Genomic DNA, 17,005 nt, shown 5'->3' with positions numbered 1-17,005 from the left:
TAAGCCCAAACGTCAATTTTGTATCTAATAAAATAATTGCAATATGTTTTTAGGACAAAAATGTCTCCATCACATTCAAAATATCTATTATATTATACATATACATTACCTATATTTTACATTAAATAACAATATAAAATTTAAGCCTAGTAGAAATGTCCATTTTTTCGCCGTGTGGAGTCCTATGCTCAACTCACTAAATCATAAAATAAAATAAAATAAAAAGTGTGAATATAAGTAGACTTTACAAAAATGTTGGCTAAAATACTTTTTTTTTTTTCTTGTTGGTAAATTACAGAACTATATTCTATTGTATATGGTATTTTACTTTGTAAGGGTGATATGGAGATTTTAAGGTATTATTGTCCTTATTTTCACAATATTATTATTTGTTACAACTGATTTTTTGTGGTAACTGAAACGATCACCAACTTATGTGATCAACTTTAATTGAAGCATTTGATTTTATTATTTTTTATATTAAAATTTTAAAAGTGAATTCTTTAATACTAATCATTTACATTAAATTTTAAAATTGAACTTTTTAATATTAACCATTTAAATTATCATTTGATATGTCTTACCGATGATTATTTACTATTGGTTTTGATATTTTCATAGATAATGATTCATTTATAAGGTTGTGGATTACTTGTAAGTAGCTACCATATATAACCAATTTTTTTTTTCTTTGGATAAAATTTGTAAGTAGCTACTAGCTATAAGAATAGTTTGATTATTTTACACCAAAATTTATGGAAATCTCTTAAAATTTGGCATAATAATAGTTTAAAATTTATTAATAACTAATTTCCTAATGAGTTGTTTTATTCACGTTACAAAATTTTAATAACCACACTATATTTTATACATACTTATTTTAATTTAATTTTTATTACCCACACCCATATATTATACATAATTTACCCTTAAATGTGATTAAATAGATACATTACAAATTCATGTATCATTTGTTTCCATCCAAATTATATCATCTAAATAAAATCTAATATGTTCGGCATACAATATCGGGATGATTCAAGTCATCCATTTATGTGTACCAAACGACTATTTTACATGTTCTTTTCCATCTAGAATATATAATTGAGATGAAACAAAATATGATTGATAAACAAAACCTAGACGGATTTAAATTATTCAGATTATTTATACTAAATAATTACTTCACATATTGTCCGTTTCAATTTGGATTATATAATCCAGATGGAAATAATATGTCCAATATATAGAACTCGAATAGATTCAAATCATTCGGGTTATGTATAACAAATGAGTACTTCAAGTATCGTTCATTTTCTTTCAGATCACATAATCCATACAAAATTGGATACATCCGGCCTACAAAACCTTGATTGGTTCAAATCTTCCAAATTATGTATACTTGATAACTACTTCATATATTTTTTGTTTATACTTGATAGCTACTTCATCTATTTTTTGTTTTCATCCAAATTATATAATTAAAATGAAAAAATATATATTCGATACAGAATCCGGATTTGTTCAAATCATATGTGTAATGTATACTACACATATTCTTGAAGTAATTAATTTCTTCTCTATATAGAATCTTGACCTATTCAAAGCATCTGGGCTACTATACCAAATGACTTCAAAGTGATAGAAAGAATATATAGAATGAAAATTTAAAAAATAAATAAACATATAAAAAAAACATTCAAAGAAGACAAATAAATCATAAAAGTTAAATACTTACAATTTCAAGATTGAAAGGAATAATTTTTAAATATTTACATTTTCAAAATTGAAAGGAATAATTTACCAATCATTTTTTTTATATTGTTTCTTCTTAATCATTAAACTTTATTTTTTCCATTGTTAGGGTTTATTATTTTTTCCTAAAACTCTATTGTAGTATATCTGTAATAATTTATTTTTATTCTTTTTGTATGCTTAAAGGTTGTTGTAAGCTCTTAACAAAGTATATTTTTAAAATATTAAGAAGTAATTAAAAATATAATATAGTTATTAAATTTTGTAGAGTGAACTGAATTGCAATTTCCTTATTGTTAATTTCAATTAAGTGTAAGGCTCCATTGGTAAACTTAAGTAGTCCAATCCAATCTCATATATCCATCTAGAAACTTGTTTGTGCTCTATCTGCTGGCAAATAGCCTGCCAAAAATCCAACTCTAGCTCGATTTAATCAAACAACTTCTCAAATTACTAAAGAAAAGTTAAGTAGAACGCAAACTTTTAAATTCAACACTGCTTGATGAAATTCATTGTCCGCAGTAACACTTTAAACTATTTGACTCATGTGAAGATCAAAGCATTCCGTTAATAAAGGCACGGTTTAATATTCATAGAAAAGAAAATTACTCCTCACATAACGTCAAAATTTAAGGAAGAGTAGAAACTTCAAGAATTAGAGCTACAAGAATAAGCTAAAAGCTCAAGTCTTCTTTCCCTGCAGCCGATGAATCTTCCAGCAGTCAACTTATACCACTTCATAAAATTCCAAGATTGCCATACATAGCAATGCTCTTTAACAGATTTTTTCTATGAAAGTCGTCGTCGTTGCAGGTCACATTAAGCATATCATGAGACTATATCGACAGGAATTTTGGAGTCGTAGACTCTTTCTGTAGCCTTCTTTGCCTGAACAAAAAACATCGAAAATCAGATGAAGAAAATAAATGGAGAAAGGAGAAAGTGAGAGAGAAATGTTACTTCTTGCTCCCAGTTGGTGCGAATGGTGATGGTAAAAAGAGATAGCACTTGTACCACGAGTGCACATATTATTCCCAACCAGAGACCCTATTCAAAACAATAATTCACAAAACAATTATTACTTGCTTGCACTAGAAGCTAACATTAAAAAGAAGTTAAATGGAACTAGAAATGAACCTTTCCACGGATATGGAAGACAAAAGCCAATAAAACAGCTGATGGAATTCCCACCAAATAGTAGGATCCGAGGTTCACATAAGCTCCAATCTTCTGCCACCCACATCCTCTTGCATTCCCTATGAATTAATGTTCACATTTAGTCATACTAATAGCTTCACTGCTTGATTCATCTATGAAGGCTATCTTATAATCTATTTCCCTTTGATTTTTCAAGAGATCACATTCTACACAACTGTGTTATTAGCTTAGGACTAGAGGAGGGGACAATTTATTTGTCTTTAAAACCAATGTTTTTACTCTTATTGGTTCTATGAATAGAAATTTCTTATGAAATTCAAAAAAAGAAGAAGAAGAAAGGCCCTGTGAGTGTGTTGAAAATAGGTGATCAACCTATTTTTACTCTTTCTCTCATGAAAATGTTCTGGTGCACAGGGAAATTCTGTTTTCACAAGTTTTTTTAAAAATATATATATATATATATATAAAATAACAAACAAATAGAAAATAGGACCAATAAGCATTTCTGTTTGTTTTCTACCAATGTCAGATTCTGTAAAATAGTTATAAACAGATAGCAACAAGGGTTTGTCCAAGTATATTTTAATGTATAAGATGATGCTGTTCTTATATGAACCATGAGATGGTAGAAAAACCTGAAAGAACACACTGGAGGCCATCTAAAAAGTTGGATACTGCAAGTATTGGCATCATTATTGCTACATATTTGATCACCTCCAGTTCATTGCTAAAAGCGTAGCCCCAGATGTTACGTATCAATATAAGGACCAATCCCACCAATAAACCCTCAATAATAGCCATGACCAAGACAACACGCACTGCTAAGCGAGCTGCATCTGGGTGTCCTGCTCCTAATTCATTCGAAACCCGAGTGCTGTAATTCAGAAAAAAAAAAAAAAAAAAAAAACATAAAGAATATACAAGAAATATTGGATTAGAAAGTGGTGCCTTTGCTGTAATATAAATGCCACTTGCTGAATTCTCATATAAACAATACTAGAATTAAATGTCTTATGTTTTGAAAGTTATAGTACCTATAAAATATAAATTCCAAAAACTTAGATATACTCAGAATTGTAAAATAGCAATGGTCAGAATCTACATCAGAGCTCACCTTACAGCACCGCTTAGTCCAAAAGGGATCATCCATACTGTTGCAGCTGTGTTAAGGCTGCAAATGTAAGTTATACAGAACCCCAAATTAGAAAAGTACTTAGCCTACAATCTCAAGTAAAGTTATGCTGCAGTTAACCATTACAATGACAAACCATATAGAAAGAACAGAGGTTTCTAGCTCGGGATTGGGAAGAAGACCAGATAAAAGAACCATCATTTCGAATGACCACATCTCCAAGCTGTTCAAAACCAGTGTAAAATATCACGGTAAACTGCGTTAGGATCAAAGGGTAAAATTTCGTGAAAGAGAAATATATAATGGATAAGAAAATACACCATTTGGCATACAATTAAGACCATGATAGAACAGAGTGAAGTAGAAATTACCAGACCATGACAGCTGAAGGAATGGCAAGCTTAAGAAAAGTGGGAATGTTTCGCAAAGATTCTTTTGAAAACCCTGTCCAAGATTTTGCACATGAAGAAGAGAACTTCACATAGAGGCCCAAAAATAGCACATTGATCCAATAAGAGATGGAATTTGCCAAGGCAGCTCCCCTGTTTCCAAGTCCAGATTTCAATACCAGTATCCAACACAAAGTAATGTGGATTAATGTTGTGATTCCACAGCTCAGCATCATTGGAAAAACAATGTTTTGGGTCTGTAAGAATCTTATGAAGCATTGAAGAAGACCATAGGCAAAAAGGCATGGGATCATAAAACGAGCATATTGTCCGGCTTCTGCTGATATTGCAGCATCTTGGCCAAAGAAAGTTAGTATGGATCTCGTGTTTGCCCAAATAACGGCAAGGGGTATGCTAACAATTAAGAGAACAAACATGGCTCTCTGCATGTGTATGCCCAGCATATGGTATTGCTTTGCTCCATATGCCTGTCCTGATAATGTCTCCAATGCACTTGACAATCCCATCTATTCAAACATAACAAACTATTCGGATGGAAGGACTATATTACCCCAAAAAAAAAAAAAAAAAAAAAAGCCAATAATCTTCCCCTTTCTAATAGCATAATAATCATTATTCATAACAACATCAAAGTTGGAACTAGCAAATATAAGTAGAGCCAGACATATACAATTTGCTGTAAAGTTCATTGATCTTTCACCAGCTTTTAAGATCCCGTTCTGAGTCAGTAGCTTACATATACGCAGAGAATTTGGGTTACAAACTAGTATTTAATACATAAGTGCATAATATTAGGGAATTAAAGACCTAATTCTACCAATTTGCTTCTTATGCACAAATTAAAGTAGCATGATCTGTCTCAAGGACCCATTAAAATGTTTTACAGAAATTTAGGCATAAAGATACAATTCACATGGAGATTTGGGAAGCAATTTCAGCTATAATAGAAGTTGAGTCTTCATTGAACAGTTCCTTCAGGACTTCAAAGCAGTAAGTGAAAATCACCTAAAAAAGTAATGCATAATACATAATATTGCATGTCCACATATATATTAGAGAAAAACCCAAATCAAAATCTGAAAGTAAATTTAGGTTTTTTTTTTTCATTCTTTTTCTTTTTGGGTTTTTCCAAAAGTCACTTTTAATCAACTGGGAAATCTTTTAACATAAGCGAAGATGAAGTTGAAGACAAAAAAACAAAAAACAGAAAACAGAAAACAATAAGGATTGCCAAAACCAAAGAGCACAAAGAAACCATGGAATCAATACTAAAAATTTGGGGCAAAAACCCAACTCACCAGCAAGCTAAAACCAGTCACTGATGCGAACGAAGTAGCCATGGAAGCACCAGATAAAGATAGCTCACCAAGATGACCCACAAACATCACAGATATCATCTGCAATGAATAAATCAACAGGCTCACTGATATCAAAGGCCCTGCTAGCCATAACTGTTTCTTTATTTCCTCAAGAATCTCACTTCTACCGTGACTTATCTCTGTTCCATTTTCAGGTCCATTGTCTTCACAAACTTGAATCAATGGCGTGCTTATAGTTGGGTTGTTGACCTCTCTCTCCATTTTCTACTTAGCTTCGGGGGACGGGGCGTGGGGTGGGGGGAGGAGGAAGAGAGAGAGAGAGAGAAACAGAGCAGAGGCATGGTGTCACGGTTGAAGCATTTCATCAAACACTTGGTGAGCATTCTCTCCATTTTGGGCCTTCCAATCCATTTTGGGCCTTATAATCCACTTTGGGCCTATTTTGGGCCTTACAATGGGCCAAGCCATGTACATATCCATTCTAGATGTTTCTTTAGATATTTTATGTAAAGTAGGTGGGAGTAGGTGGGAACCATTCTCCACCGTAGGATTAAAGCAATTATAGCCGTAGGATTAAGCTTTGTATGCCTATAAATAGGTGGAGGCCTCATTTGGCCAAACCATCCAAGAAATCTCATCTATACTTGTAAAGCTCTCTTTCAAGTAATATACTTTCATTCTCTCTTTGTGCTCTAGCTTTCTTTGCTTAGCTTTCTCTTTTAGTGGGCAAAAGGCTTACTTAGTTGCAACAAAAGGGTCGGAATAGCAACTAAGGCCGCACGGCTTGAAGGGTAAACAAACAAGTCCGTGACAAGTGGTATCAGAGACAAGGTTAAAGCTAGCATCTAGAGCAACATGTCTTCCTCAGAGGTTGTGATTGAAGAAGCAAGGGGAAGGGAGGTCATCCCCGAAGCTGCAAGGAAGGGACGTGGGCGTTCAAAGTCGAAGGACGTTCTCACCGCCATGGAGACCAAGGTGGTCAAGATGGAGTTGGCCGTTGCCGACATGTTGGAGCGGCTTGATTGTGTGGAGCAAGGCATGGGGGAGCTCGATGGCCGAGTGGAAGGCCAAGTGGGGGAGCTTAGAGGTACTATGCAAGACACCAACGAGGCCAACACCGAGGCATGGCGTCATGAAAGCCAAGCTTTCCAAACAAAGGTAATTGAAACCTTATCCCTTATGCAAGCTCAATTAGATGAGAATAATTATACTACAGGTGGGGGAGACAAGTTCTATAAAAGTCCCCAAAGCAAGGAACATCAAAGAAGGCCACCATTACCTAGCAAAGATTGGAAGAAAGGAGCCAAGCCCGAACTAAAGCCAAAGAGAAATTGCTTCCTATGCGACGATCCCCATTGGGCAAGAGATTGTCCAAAGAGGAAGTCATTAAATGCCATGCTCGAAGAGAGGGAAACTCAAGAGCAAACACAAATAGGTTCCTTACAGCTGTTGAATGCTATGAAGGCTGCTCCTAAGGAGACAAAGAAGAGTGGCCTAGTGTTCGTGGAGGCAAAACTCAATGGGGTGCCCACCAAGGCGTTGGTGGACACGGGTGCCTCACATAATTTCCTATCGGTGGAGGAGGCGCAAAGGCTTGGGATCGAGGCAACCAAAGAAAGGGGCTCCGTAAAGGCGGTGAACTCGGATGCAAAGCCATTCCAAGGAGTTGCTAGAGGTGTGCAAACCACCATCGGCGATTGGGAGGGCCAATTGAATCTAACGGTTCTGTCCATGGATGACTACAAGGTTGTCCTTGGTATGGACTTCCTCAACCAAGTAAAGGCTTTCCCACTCCCATTTGCAAGCAAGTTATGCATCATGGATGGGGGAACGACGTGCATGGTGCCTACGGAACAAGCTAGCAAGCGAGAGACCAAGGTTTTGTCAGCATTGCAAGTTGAGAGGGAGGAGCAAATCAACTTGGCTGCTGCCCAAAAGCCTAGTGAGGATGCCTCAAACCATGCCAAGACATCTCCTAAGGTACAACATGTGCCAAAGGAGTTGCACCAAGGGAACTTGCGTGCATTGGCTTCAAGTCGTGGAGACGACAAGAGAAAGCACGAAGAGGCTAAGGAAGGAAACTTAGCCAAACCATCACCTCAACAAAACAAGGTACATGACGGGAAGGCACGACGCTATGAAGAGTCACTTCCCATTGTAAGGAAAGGGGGCATGGAGGCCCTAGCGAAAGGTAAGTCAAAAGGGGCACCCTCGATGATAATGACTTCACCCGCCAAGAGTGTTGAAGCCACACCTGCGGGTCGAGTCGGTCAACATAAAGGCATACCCAACTACACCAAATACTTGGTGAAGGGGAAGGACCTGCCGGATGGTGAAGTAAGTGGGGAGCATGAAGATACACAACGGCAACTCAAAGATCACATTCGGCGGGCAAGGAAGAAGGCGCGACGAGGGCGTCGCGAGTTTAGGTGGGGGAGAGTGTCACGTCCCGTGAAAAAGGACTTCCCGCTAGCGAAGCAAGTTGGGAACCTGCTATCAAGAGGTTCCATGAAGCAAGCTCGACGAGGACGTCGACGGCATAGGTGGGGGAGAATGTCACGGTTGAAGCATTTCATCAAACACTTGGTGAGCATTCTCTCCATTTTGGGCCTTCCAATCCATTTTGGGCCTTATAATCCACTTTGGGCCTATTTTGGGCCTTACAATGGGCCAAGCCATGTACATATCCATTCTAGATGTTTCTTTAGATATTTTATGTAAAGTAGGTGGGAGTAGGTGGGAACCATTCTCCACCGTAGGATTAAAGCAATTATAGCCGTAGGATTAAGCTTTGTATGCCTATAAATAGGTGGAGGCCTCATTTGGCCAAACCATCCAAGAAATCTCATCTATACTTGTAAAGCTCTCTTTCAAGTAATATACTTTCATTCTCTCTTTGTGCTCTAGCTTTCTTTGCTTAGCTTTCTCTTTTAGTGGGCAAAAGGCTTACTTAGTTGCAACAAAAGGGTCGGAATAGCAACTAAGGCCGCACGGCTTGAAGGGTAAACAAACAAGTCCGTGACAATGGGCAGAGAACGACACTAATATTGGCCTAATATAGCTCCTCACAATTTTGATGGCTCAAATATTTTTTTTTTGTTCTGTATATTCCATGCAACTAGTCCACAAAAGCGTAGTTCATTTTTTCATGAGAAACAGATAAGGCGTCAGTTTGGATGAGTGTAAGTAAATAATACAAATAGTTTGGGCAATTTACATAAAGAGAAAAATATTTGGTCACCATGTCACACACAAAAGCAGGAACTAAATCCCAAAGTATCCAAACAAATCTTATTTATATAATTACCAAAGATTATAGTGAAATATAATTTTTCCCCTTAACGTCATGCATGATTTTTGATAAGAAAGTAATTTTTTTTTTCTTTTGCTAACTGATAAAAATAAAGTTTTTTACACAGAGTTTGAGTTTTAATTCTTCACATTTTTTTTTTTTGAAAAAAAAAAAAAAAAAAGGTGACATATTTTCGTCACTAAATGGGAAACAATTTCTAACATACTTTATATATAATTTCTTTTCTTCTTTTTTTTTTTTCTTTTTTTGTGGCAATCACTTTATAGGTAAATATAAACTTTATGATTTGTTCCTGCCCTGCTAACATAGCCATTTTAAAATAGTGTGATATCATTTAATAATTTAAAACTAATAAATAAATAAAGTATTTTCAAAAAAAGAAAATAAAAGGTGAAATTACATTTTCACAATTGATTTTCAAAATTAACATTAAAGCTATCTCATTATTTTTTTTTTTCCCCATAAACAAATACATTTTAGAATCTCAAATAAACGATACTCTAGGACAGCAAAATATATAGGGTTTAGCTTAAAGTATTACAGATTTATTGGAAGAAAAAAAAAGAAAAAAAAAAAAAGAATTTTCAACGCAGCTCATGCAAAGTGGCGGTGCCTTACTGCTGCGCCTAAGCATTCACGAGATGACCAGCAGGATAATATTATAAAAATTATACTGTTAATCAGCAAAAAAACAAAACCGATACAAGAATTAGTACAATGTACATAACAGGCTTTGGTTGAAAATTGCAAAAAGAAAAACAGCAAAAATTAAATTTAAAATGATACATTAAAAAACAAAATGAGACTCATCAATTGCTGCATGAATTTGGCAATATATGATAATAACAAAAGTTGTCGGAAATCTAACCAAAAACCTCTTAATTCTATTAGTCATAATTATGAATTTCAATTTAAATAATCTATATCACTTGCAAATATTCCAAGTACTTGAGACATAGACCAAGTGGTATGCGAGTCAAGCACGCCAATTTGAGTGACCAATATAGTCGACAAACTTAACACATTTTATATATAGAATCCAAATCCAAACCAACTACTTCAAACTTCCTCTTTGCTAATTTTATATATACATAGCAACTTTCCTGTAAATTTCGTATGTTACATGAAATGAATAACCATTATAATTTCAAAGATGAACATTTTTTTATTTATTTATTTTTTAGAAAACATGGTAGTTATATGTTTTTAATTTTGACTTTGGAAGTGTAAAGATCCAAATTGGAAATCTTTGTATTGAATTTGTCACTATAATATTTTTGCGTAACCTTGTGGTTATATTGCGTAACCTATTGGTAGAGTTTCAACTTAGCCGAAAGATTTTGTAAATATGTCAAATATTAAAGGGTGTTACATTATATATCTTTCTTCTCTCTTTTTTTTTTTTTTGAAAGTAATAATTGAAAAATCATAATGCCCTTTTTATAGGAATAGTAGGACAAACTAATCCCACATTTTTATAAGAGCTTGGCTATATCTTCTTCCACCTCCCCCCCTCCTCTTTTCTTGTAATAATTGAAAGGTCATAATGCCCTTTTATGATATGTAATAAATTATATATGGTAAGAGCTTTGCTAACTAAAGTGCTTAGGCGACAAATTGCAATTCAACACATAGTTCACCATATTGGGGGATGAATTATCCTGTTTGCTTGTTTGCTGACCTGGTGTTAACCATTTAGAATAAATTAAATCACCATGATCTGATCCATATATATATATATATATTGTTAAAAATAATTATACATAATATATGAATATATATGTGGAATGAAAATATAAATAAAAATACAGGACATTGATAAAATAAAATTGAAAATTTGTATATCCTTAGCTTTAATCTGCTTGTTGAAAAATAGTCTGAAGCCTGTGTGGTACCACAGCTTCTTTAAGACAATTTCCGTCTCACAGGTGCAGATGTTTTCTCCATGGTTGTCTCCCAGGATACAACGGATTCTGAAACCTTGGGCTCGACACCACCAAGATTTCCCTTTGAACTTTCAATGTACCTTGCTTTACCATACTGACAATGCAAAATGCCAGAAAAATATTTTTCACTCTTTCTCTACGGAAATTCACATGTAAGGGAGAAAAAAAAATCACATTCAAAAATTCCTTTTTTCCTTCTTTTGTTTTTCCTTTCCTTATTCCAAAAAACCAAAACGGAAAACAATTAAAAGCCCATTAATGCCATTAAGGCCCAAATCATTCACATTCCATTTAAACCAAAAATGTTACAAACGTTACAATCTCCTACATAAATGATTTGACTATTTAGACTATGCAAGACTTTGGTGGTACAGCTCTATAGTTGGAACCTGCATAGGATAGGTAGATGTTACTATTTGAACATTTCCTTATGAGACTATATCTTTTTTACTGACTAATGGTAGATGCGATATCTTTGAACCATTTCATCATTTGTGTAAATGACAACATAGTTCACACAGATTCCTTCCTGGTACACTTTAGTTCTCACTGTTGTGTTTATTTTGATCTTGAACATCTACCTGGTTCTGCGAGACTTTCTAAAGAATTGTACCCTTGACAATTCTCCTTTAAAGCAACCATTCTTCTCTCTCACATAGGTAACTCCTATTTCCAATGTAATCAACATAACTATGCATAGATTACCACACATTTCTAGGAATCATCAAAAGCATACTTTATGTTTAACCTCTTTCTATCATTGTTTCATTATAGGAATGGGCAGAGGATTAACCCCCAAAGTGATCCATACCAATCTTTACAATTACATTGTCGCATTGAACCTAGATCTTGGGATTTCCAGTCAACTAGGTTGGGTTTCTATCGTATCAACTTTACTCACGGGCTTCAATCCCATTCCCCTTGATGATTTCTTAACTAATTCTCTATTTAACCCTTTGGTTAACGGATCCGCTATGTTATCTTTCTACTTTACATAGTCTATCGAGATAACTCCAGTTGAGATTAATTGTCTAATGGAATTATATCTACGACGATGTGTCGAGACTTTCCATTATACATTACATTCTGTGCCCTGCCAATAGCAGATTGACTATTACAATGTATACTTATTGCTGGCACATGTTACGGCCACCTCGGAATGTCCTCTAAGAATTGGCATAGCCATTCTGCCTCTTCATTACATTTATCTAATGTGATGAACTCAGATTCCATCGTAGATCGAGCTATTACTGTTTGTGTTGAGGACTTTCATATTACAGCTGCACCCGCTAATGTAAATACATAGCCATTGGTGGATTTTGAATCCTTGATATTTGATATTCAGATAGCATCACTGTATCCTTCTAATATAGCAGGACACCATGTATAGTGCAGTCCATATTCGCAAGTATATCGTAAGTATCTTAATACTCTAACAATTCCTTTCCAATGATCATCCTTCGGATTACTCGTGTATCTACTTAGTCTACTTATGGCGTAGGCTAAATCTGGTCTTGTATAATTCATTAAGTAGATCAGACTTCTAATTACTCTTGTGTATTCCACTTGTGATACACTATTTCCTTTATTCTTGGATAAGTGTAAACTCACATCTATGGGTGTTCTGACTATACAAGTATCATTTTTATTAAAAATAGCTAGTATTTTATCCATATAATGCGTTTGACTAAGAATGATTTCATTCGAAGTCCTCGTGATTTTAATTCCTAAAATCATATTAGCAAGCCCCATATCCTTCATGTTTAATTTAGAATTTAACATGGCTTTTGTAGTTCTGATTATATTGTCATCACTACCCACTATGAGTATGGTATCTACATACAGACAAAGAATGACATATCCATTCTCTGTATTTTTTACATAGATACACTTGTTATATTTATTTATTTTAAATCCATCACTCAGCATGGCACTATCAAATTTTTGATATCATTGCTTCGGAGCTTGTTTCAGTCCATATAAGGACTTCATCAATCTACATACTTTTTTTTCTTGTCCTGGAGTGTAGAAACCCTTGGGTTGCTCCATGTAGATCTCTTCATGAAGATCTCCATTAAGAAATACTATTTTCACATCCATTTGATGTACCTTAAAATCTCGTAATGTAGCGATCATCAGTACCATCCTTGTGGAATTTATTCTCATCACTGGAGAATAAGTATCAAAATAGTTAAAGCCTTCTTATTGCTTGTATCCTTTAATTACAAGCCTTGCCTTGTATTTATTGATAGTTCCATTTACTTTCATCTTCCTTTTAAAAATCAATTTGTAACCCAAAGGTTTACAACCTGGAGGAAGATCTACGAACTCCCAAGTGTGATTTACAAGATAGAATCTATCTCATTTTTCACAGCTTCTTTCCATAAATTTCGTTCAGGAGAATTTATAGCCTCTTAGAAGCTTTGAAGTTCACTTTCTAGCATATAAGTAATAAAATCCAAACCATAGGATTTTTTAGTTTTTATTCTCTTACTTCGTCTTAGTTCAACCTCAGTCTCAACATCAGTTTCTTGTTCATGATCACTATTGTAACACCCCGTCCCGAACCATGTCGGAAATTTTGCACGTTGATCGAGGTTGACTGTTGACCGTTGACCGAAGGGGTCAAAAGTTGACTTTTTGACCTGATTAGAATTCTAGGTTGACTGAGGTGCTGTTACGAAGTACACGTTGGCACGAGTTTGTGGACTAGTAGCACGTTGAAAACGGAGCTACGGTTTGAAAGTTATGAGCAAAACAAGTTGAGGTCCAAACTGTCCAAGGGGTGCCGGAGTTGACTTTTTATTCATGCAAGGTTGAGCTTTAACTCATGCATGGTTATGAAGTGCTCGTCGATACTAGTCCGTAGACTAGCGGCACGTTTGATTTGGACATGTGATTTGAAAGTTGTGGACCTGTAGAGTTTTTTAAATACTGTATTATTTTAATATTATTTTTTTTAAACGTGTAACGATGTGCCACGTGTGACTTAATGAAGGTGACCATGTGTCACCATGTTGAGAAGCCACATGTCAACCATGTGTAATATCATATTATTTTAAATAATAAGATTATTATTTAATTATGTAATTATTTTTATTTTATTTTATTTTTCTTTTTCTTTTCTTTTCCCCCACGTGGGAAAAAAGGGGACCCAACCCCGTTTCTGTTCTTCTTCTTCTTTTCTTCTTCCTTTCTCTTCCTTCCTCCCTCTCGGCCTCACCGTATTTTTCAAATTCTAGCCACCCATAGTCCACACGCGCCGGCCACCGGTGAAGCCCAGCTCGCCGCGACCTCAGCCTCCAAATTTCCGGGCCATTCGCTGCCGGACGGGCCCAGATCGGGCCGGTGAAGTCGGCGGTAGCCGGTTACAATTTTCCGGCAATTCTCGCCGTTTCCGACCAACCCAGCCCAACCCATACCTCTATCCCACCATTTTTGACCCCTATGAGTCCATTTCCGGGGTTAGATTGCCCAACATCCCCACCGTTTGAGAGATCCCTCAAGTTTAAATCCGGCCGAAGCTTTCCGGCCACCTCCGGCGGAATTGGGGTCGATGGAGACTGAATTTGTAATCCTCGTTGCTCAAGCTTCGATTCGGTATATTATTCGACTATTTTGGATAAAGTTTGTGTTTGACCCCCCCCGGGTCCGGGTATTATTTAGCCGATTAAAATATTAATTTATTTGACTGTGTGTGGATTGTGTTCTAGAAGCATCGGTGAGTCGTGGAATTGATCCCATGGTGGATCATGGTTTAATTGCGTGCTCCAGGTGAGTGACCCACCTTTAAAAATGTTTTTGGGGTAATTGATTATATTTATGTGGTGTTAAATTGATATCCGTAATTTGTGCTCATGTGGCGTATTTTAAATATAATCGGGAAAAATATTGTTTTATATATATATTTACCCATTGGTGCTAAATGGAATTTTGGGGTCATTAGAAATTCCCGATTATTGTTTTATTGTGATTAAATGGTATTTATTACACATGAGCAAGTATTTTCAGTAATTCATTGTGTTTGGATTTTATATTGTTTTCGGGCATAATTGGGTTAAATATTTTATGAAAATATTTGTTTAAGTTGGTGGTTTAATTTTATAAATTGTGCCTGCGGTATTTCAATTGTTGAATCTCGTATTACGAGAAAAGGTATGATTTTATTTGTTATCGATGTTTTCGTACCGGTTTGTTAAATAAAAATATGTGGGATGGTAAGTGTGAAAATTTAATATATTTCCCACGGTAATTTTGGAAAACTGTACGGTTGGTTTAATAATTATTTTTAGACGCACTCATACAGTATTGGTGTTCTGGTGTATGGACACGTGGTTTAGCGTGCAAGTATTATGTGGTTTAGCGTGCAAGTATTATTTCTCCCGTAGTTGCCATTGGACCGTGGGCAGGCAAGTCTTATATGGTGCACACAGCCGCCCCCCTCCTTGGCCGGGATGATGGTTTTAGCAGCGGTACTGTCGGGACGGCGAAGCGCCGTTTGCAAGTTTCTCTCTTTAATCTCCCCGCCAGTCGGTGCTCAGGACGCTGGGTATCGGAGGGCATCACTGGTATATGGTGTGGTGCGTTAAGTACAAATTTTTCGGATAGAAATTTCAAACCCCAAAGAGTACAAAATTATTTATTATAAATTATTACAGTTTATTTATATTTGGGGTATTTATTTATTTATTTATTTGTTGTTTGTTAAATTATTTGGTCCCTTGGTTTTCAGGAAGTACGAATATCGGGTTTTGTGAAAATATTTTAAAAGGGGAACATTTCTAACGGAGTGAATAGTGAGGGTTTTGAGAGAAATTATTACTTCAAATGTTTATTTATTTATTTATTTAATTGTTCGGTATTGATTAATTAAATCCTTTTATTTGGTATATTATTAATATTAAAGGTGTTCGGTAGTTAGGGTCACTCACTGAGATGATTAGCATCTCACACTCTTAAATTCCGTTCCCCTAGGTTCAGGTTGGAGACGTTGATTGTCCGGGGCGAGCCCAACGTCTTAGTTCGTTGCCGAAAGTTCAAGAAGTATTTCTTCCCTTTTTCCTCTCCATCCTGTATTACTTCTTATCTGTCATTGTATAAATTCCACATTTATCTGTATAATGCTCTGTATACTGTATTGGATGTGTAGTTTTTATTTATACACTGGGTTGGTGCTGTTATTATTTGAAGTGTTGAAATTTGTGGAATCAATTTGTAGTATTATGGGAGGAATAAGGGGATGTTTATAGAAGTGTGTTTTCAGTGCAGGTAATTTTTCGTAAGTCCTACCCTTAGGGGAGGTGCTGCCGAATTTTTCATTGGAAGGTTCGGTGGTATTTTCCTGGGATTAGGGCTTGTCTAGGGTTCTGGGGAAGGAATTCTGGACGGGTCCTGACAACTATCATGATTCCCTTTATCGATAGTATCATAAGTTCATTTAGACAAACTTGGTCCTTCTTCAACCTCATACAGAAAAATATGCTCGAAAAATGATGTATTTCTCGATTCCATTATCGTATTCTTGTGTATATCAAGAATTTCTGACTTATACACAAGAAACCGATATACACTACTACTTTGGACATAGCCTATGAAAATGCAATCAACAGTTTTAGGTCCTATCTTCACTCTGTTTGGAGTTGGTACCACAAATTTGGCTAGACACCCTACACTCATTAGTAATTATAGGAAGGTTCTCTTCCTTTCCATAATTCATAGGGTGTCTTTACTTGGTCCTTTCGGGGCACCTTATTTAAAAGATTATTTGTCGACAAAACGGCTTCCCCCCACAAGTTCTGAGGTACTTCAGAACTTATTAGCATTGCATTTATCAGTTCTTCCAAAGTTCTATTTTTCCGTTCAACCACACCATTTGATTGTGGCGAATACTGTGGAGTAAATTCATGTTTTATGCCATGTTGAGCACAATACTCTCCAAATGGTGTCACATACTCACCACCACGATCACTTCT

At 35.6% G+C, this 17,005-nt stretch overlaps 1 protein-coding gene across 2 annotated transcripts; it reads right to left on the bottom strand.

The window, feature by feature from the left end:
• Positions 1-2,219: 2,219 nt before the first annotated feature.
• On the bottom strand, positions 2,220-6,111 carry LOC107418818 (protein DETOXIFICATION 16). 2 transcript variants are annotated; one of them, XM_048473522.2, is made up of 8 exons: positions 5,754-6,111; positions 4,417-4,961; positions 4,182-4,268; positions 4,028-4,084; positions 3,549-3,787; positions 2,893-3,011; positions 2,716-2,802; positions 2,220-2,643 (listed from the first exon to the last, which is right to left on the bottom strand). In XM_048473522.2, the coding sequence occupies exons 1-8, from the start codon at positions 6,033-6,035 to the stop codon at positions 2,584-2,586; spliced, it is 1,476 nt and encodes a 491-aa protein (XP_048329479.2). In that variant the 5' UTR covers positions 6,036-6,111; the 3' UTR covers positions 2,220-2,583. The 2 variants fall into 2 exon arrangements, with proteins under 2 accessions (XP_048329479.2, XP_060670081.1); XM_060814098.1 differs by having other exon boundaries at positions 4,417-4,979; positions 5,754-5,869.
• Positions 6,112-17,005: the final 10,894 nt, after the last annotated feature.

This window comes from Ziziphus jujuba, chromosome 2, assembly GCF_031755915.1.
Source record: "Ziziphus jujuba cultivar Dongzao chromosome 2, ASM3175591v1".
NCBI classification, from domain to species: domain Eukaryota; kingdom Viridiplantae; phylum Streptophyta; class Magnoliopsida; order Rosales; family Rhamnaceae; genus Ziziphus; species Ziziphus jujuba.
This window is presented reverse-complemented; position numbering and strand designations above follow the sequence as displayed.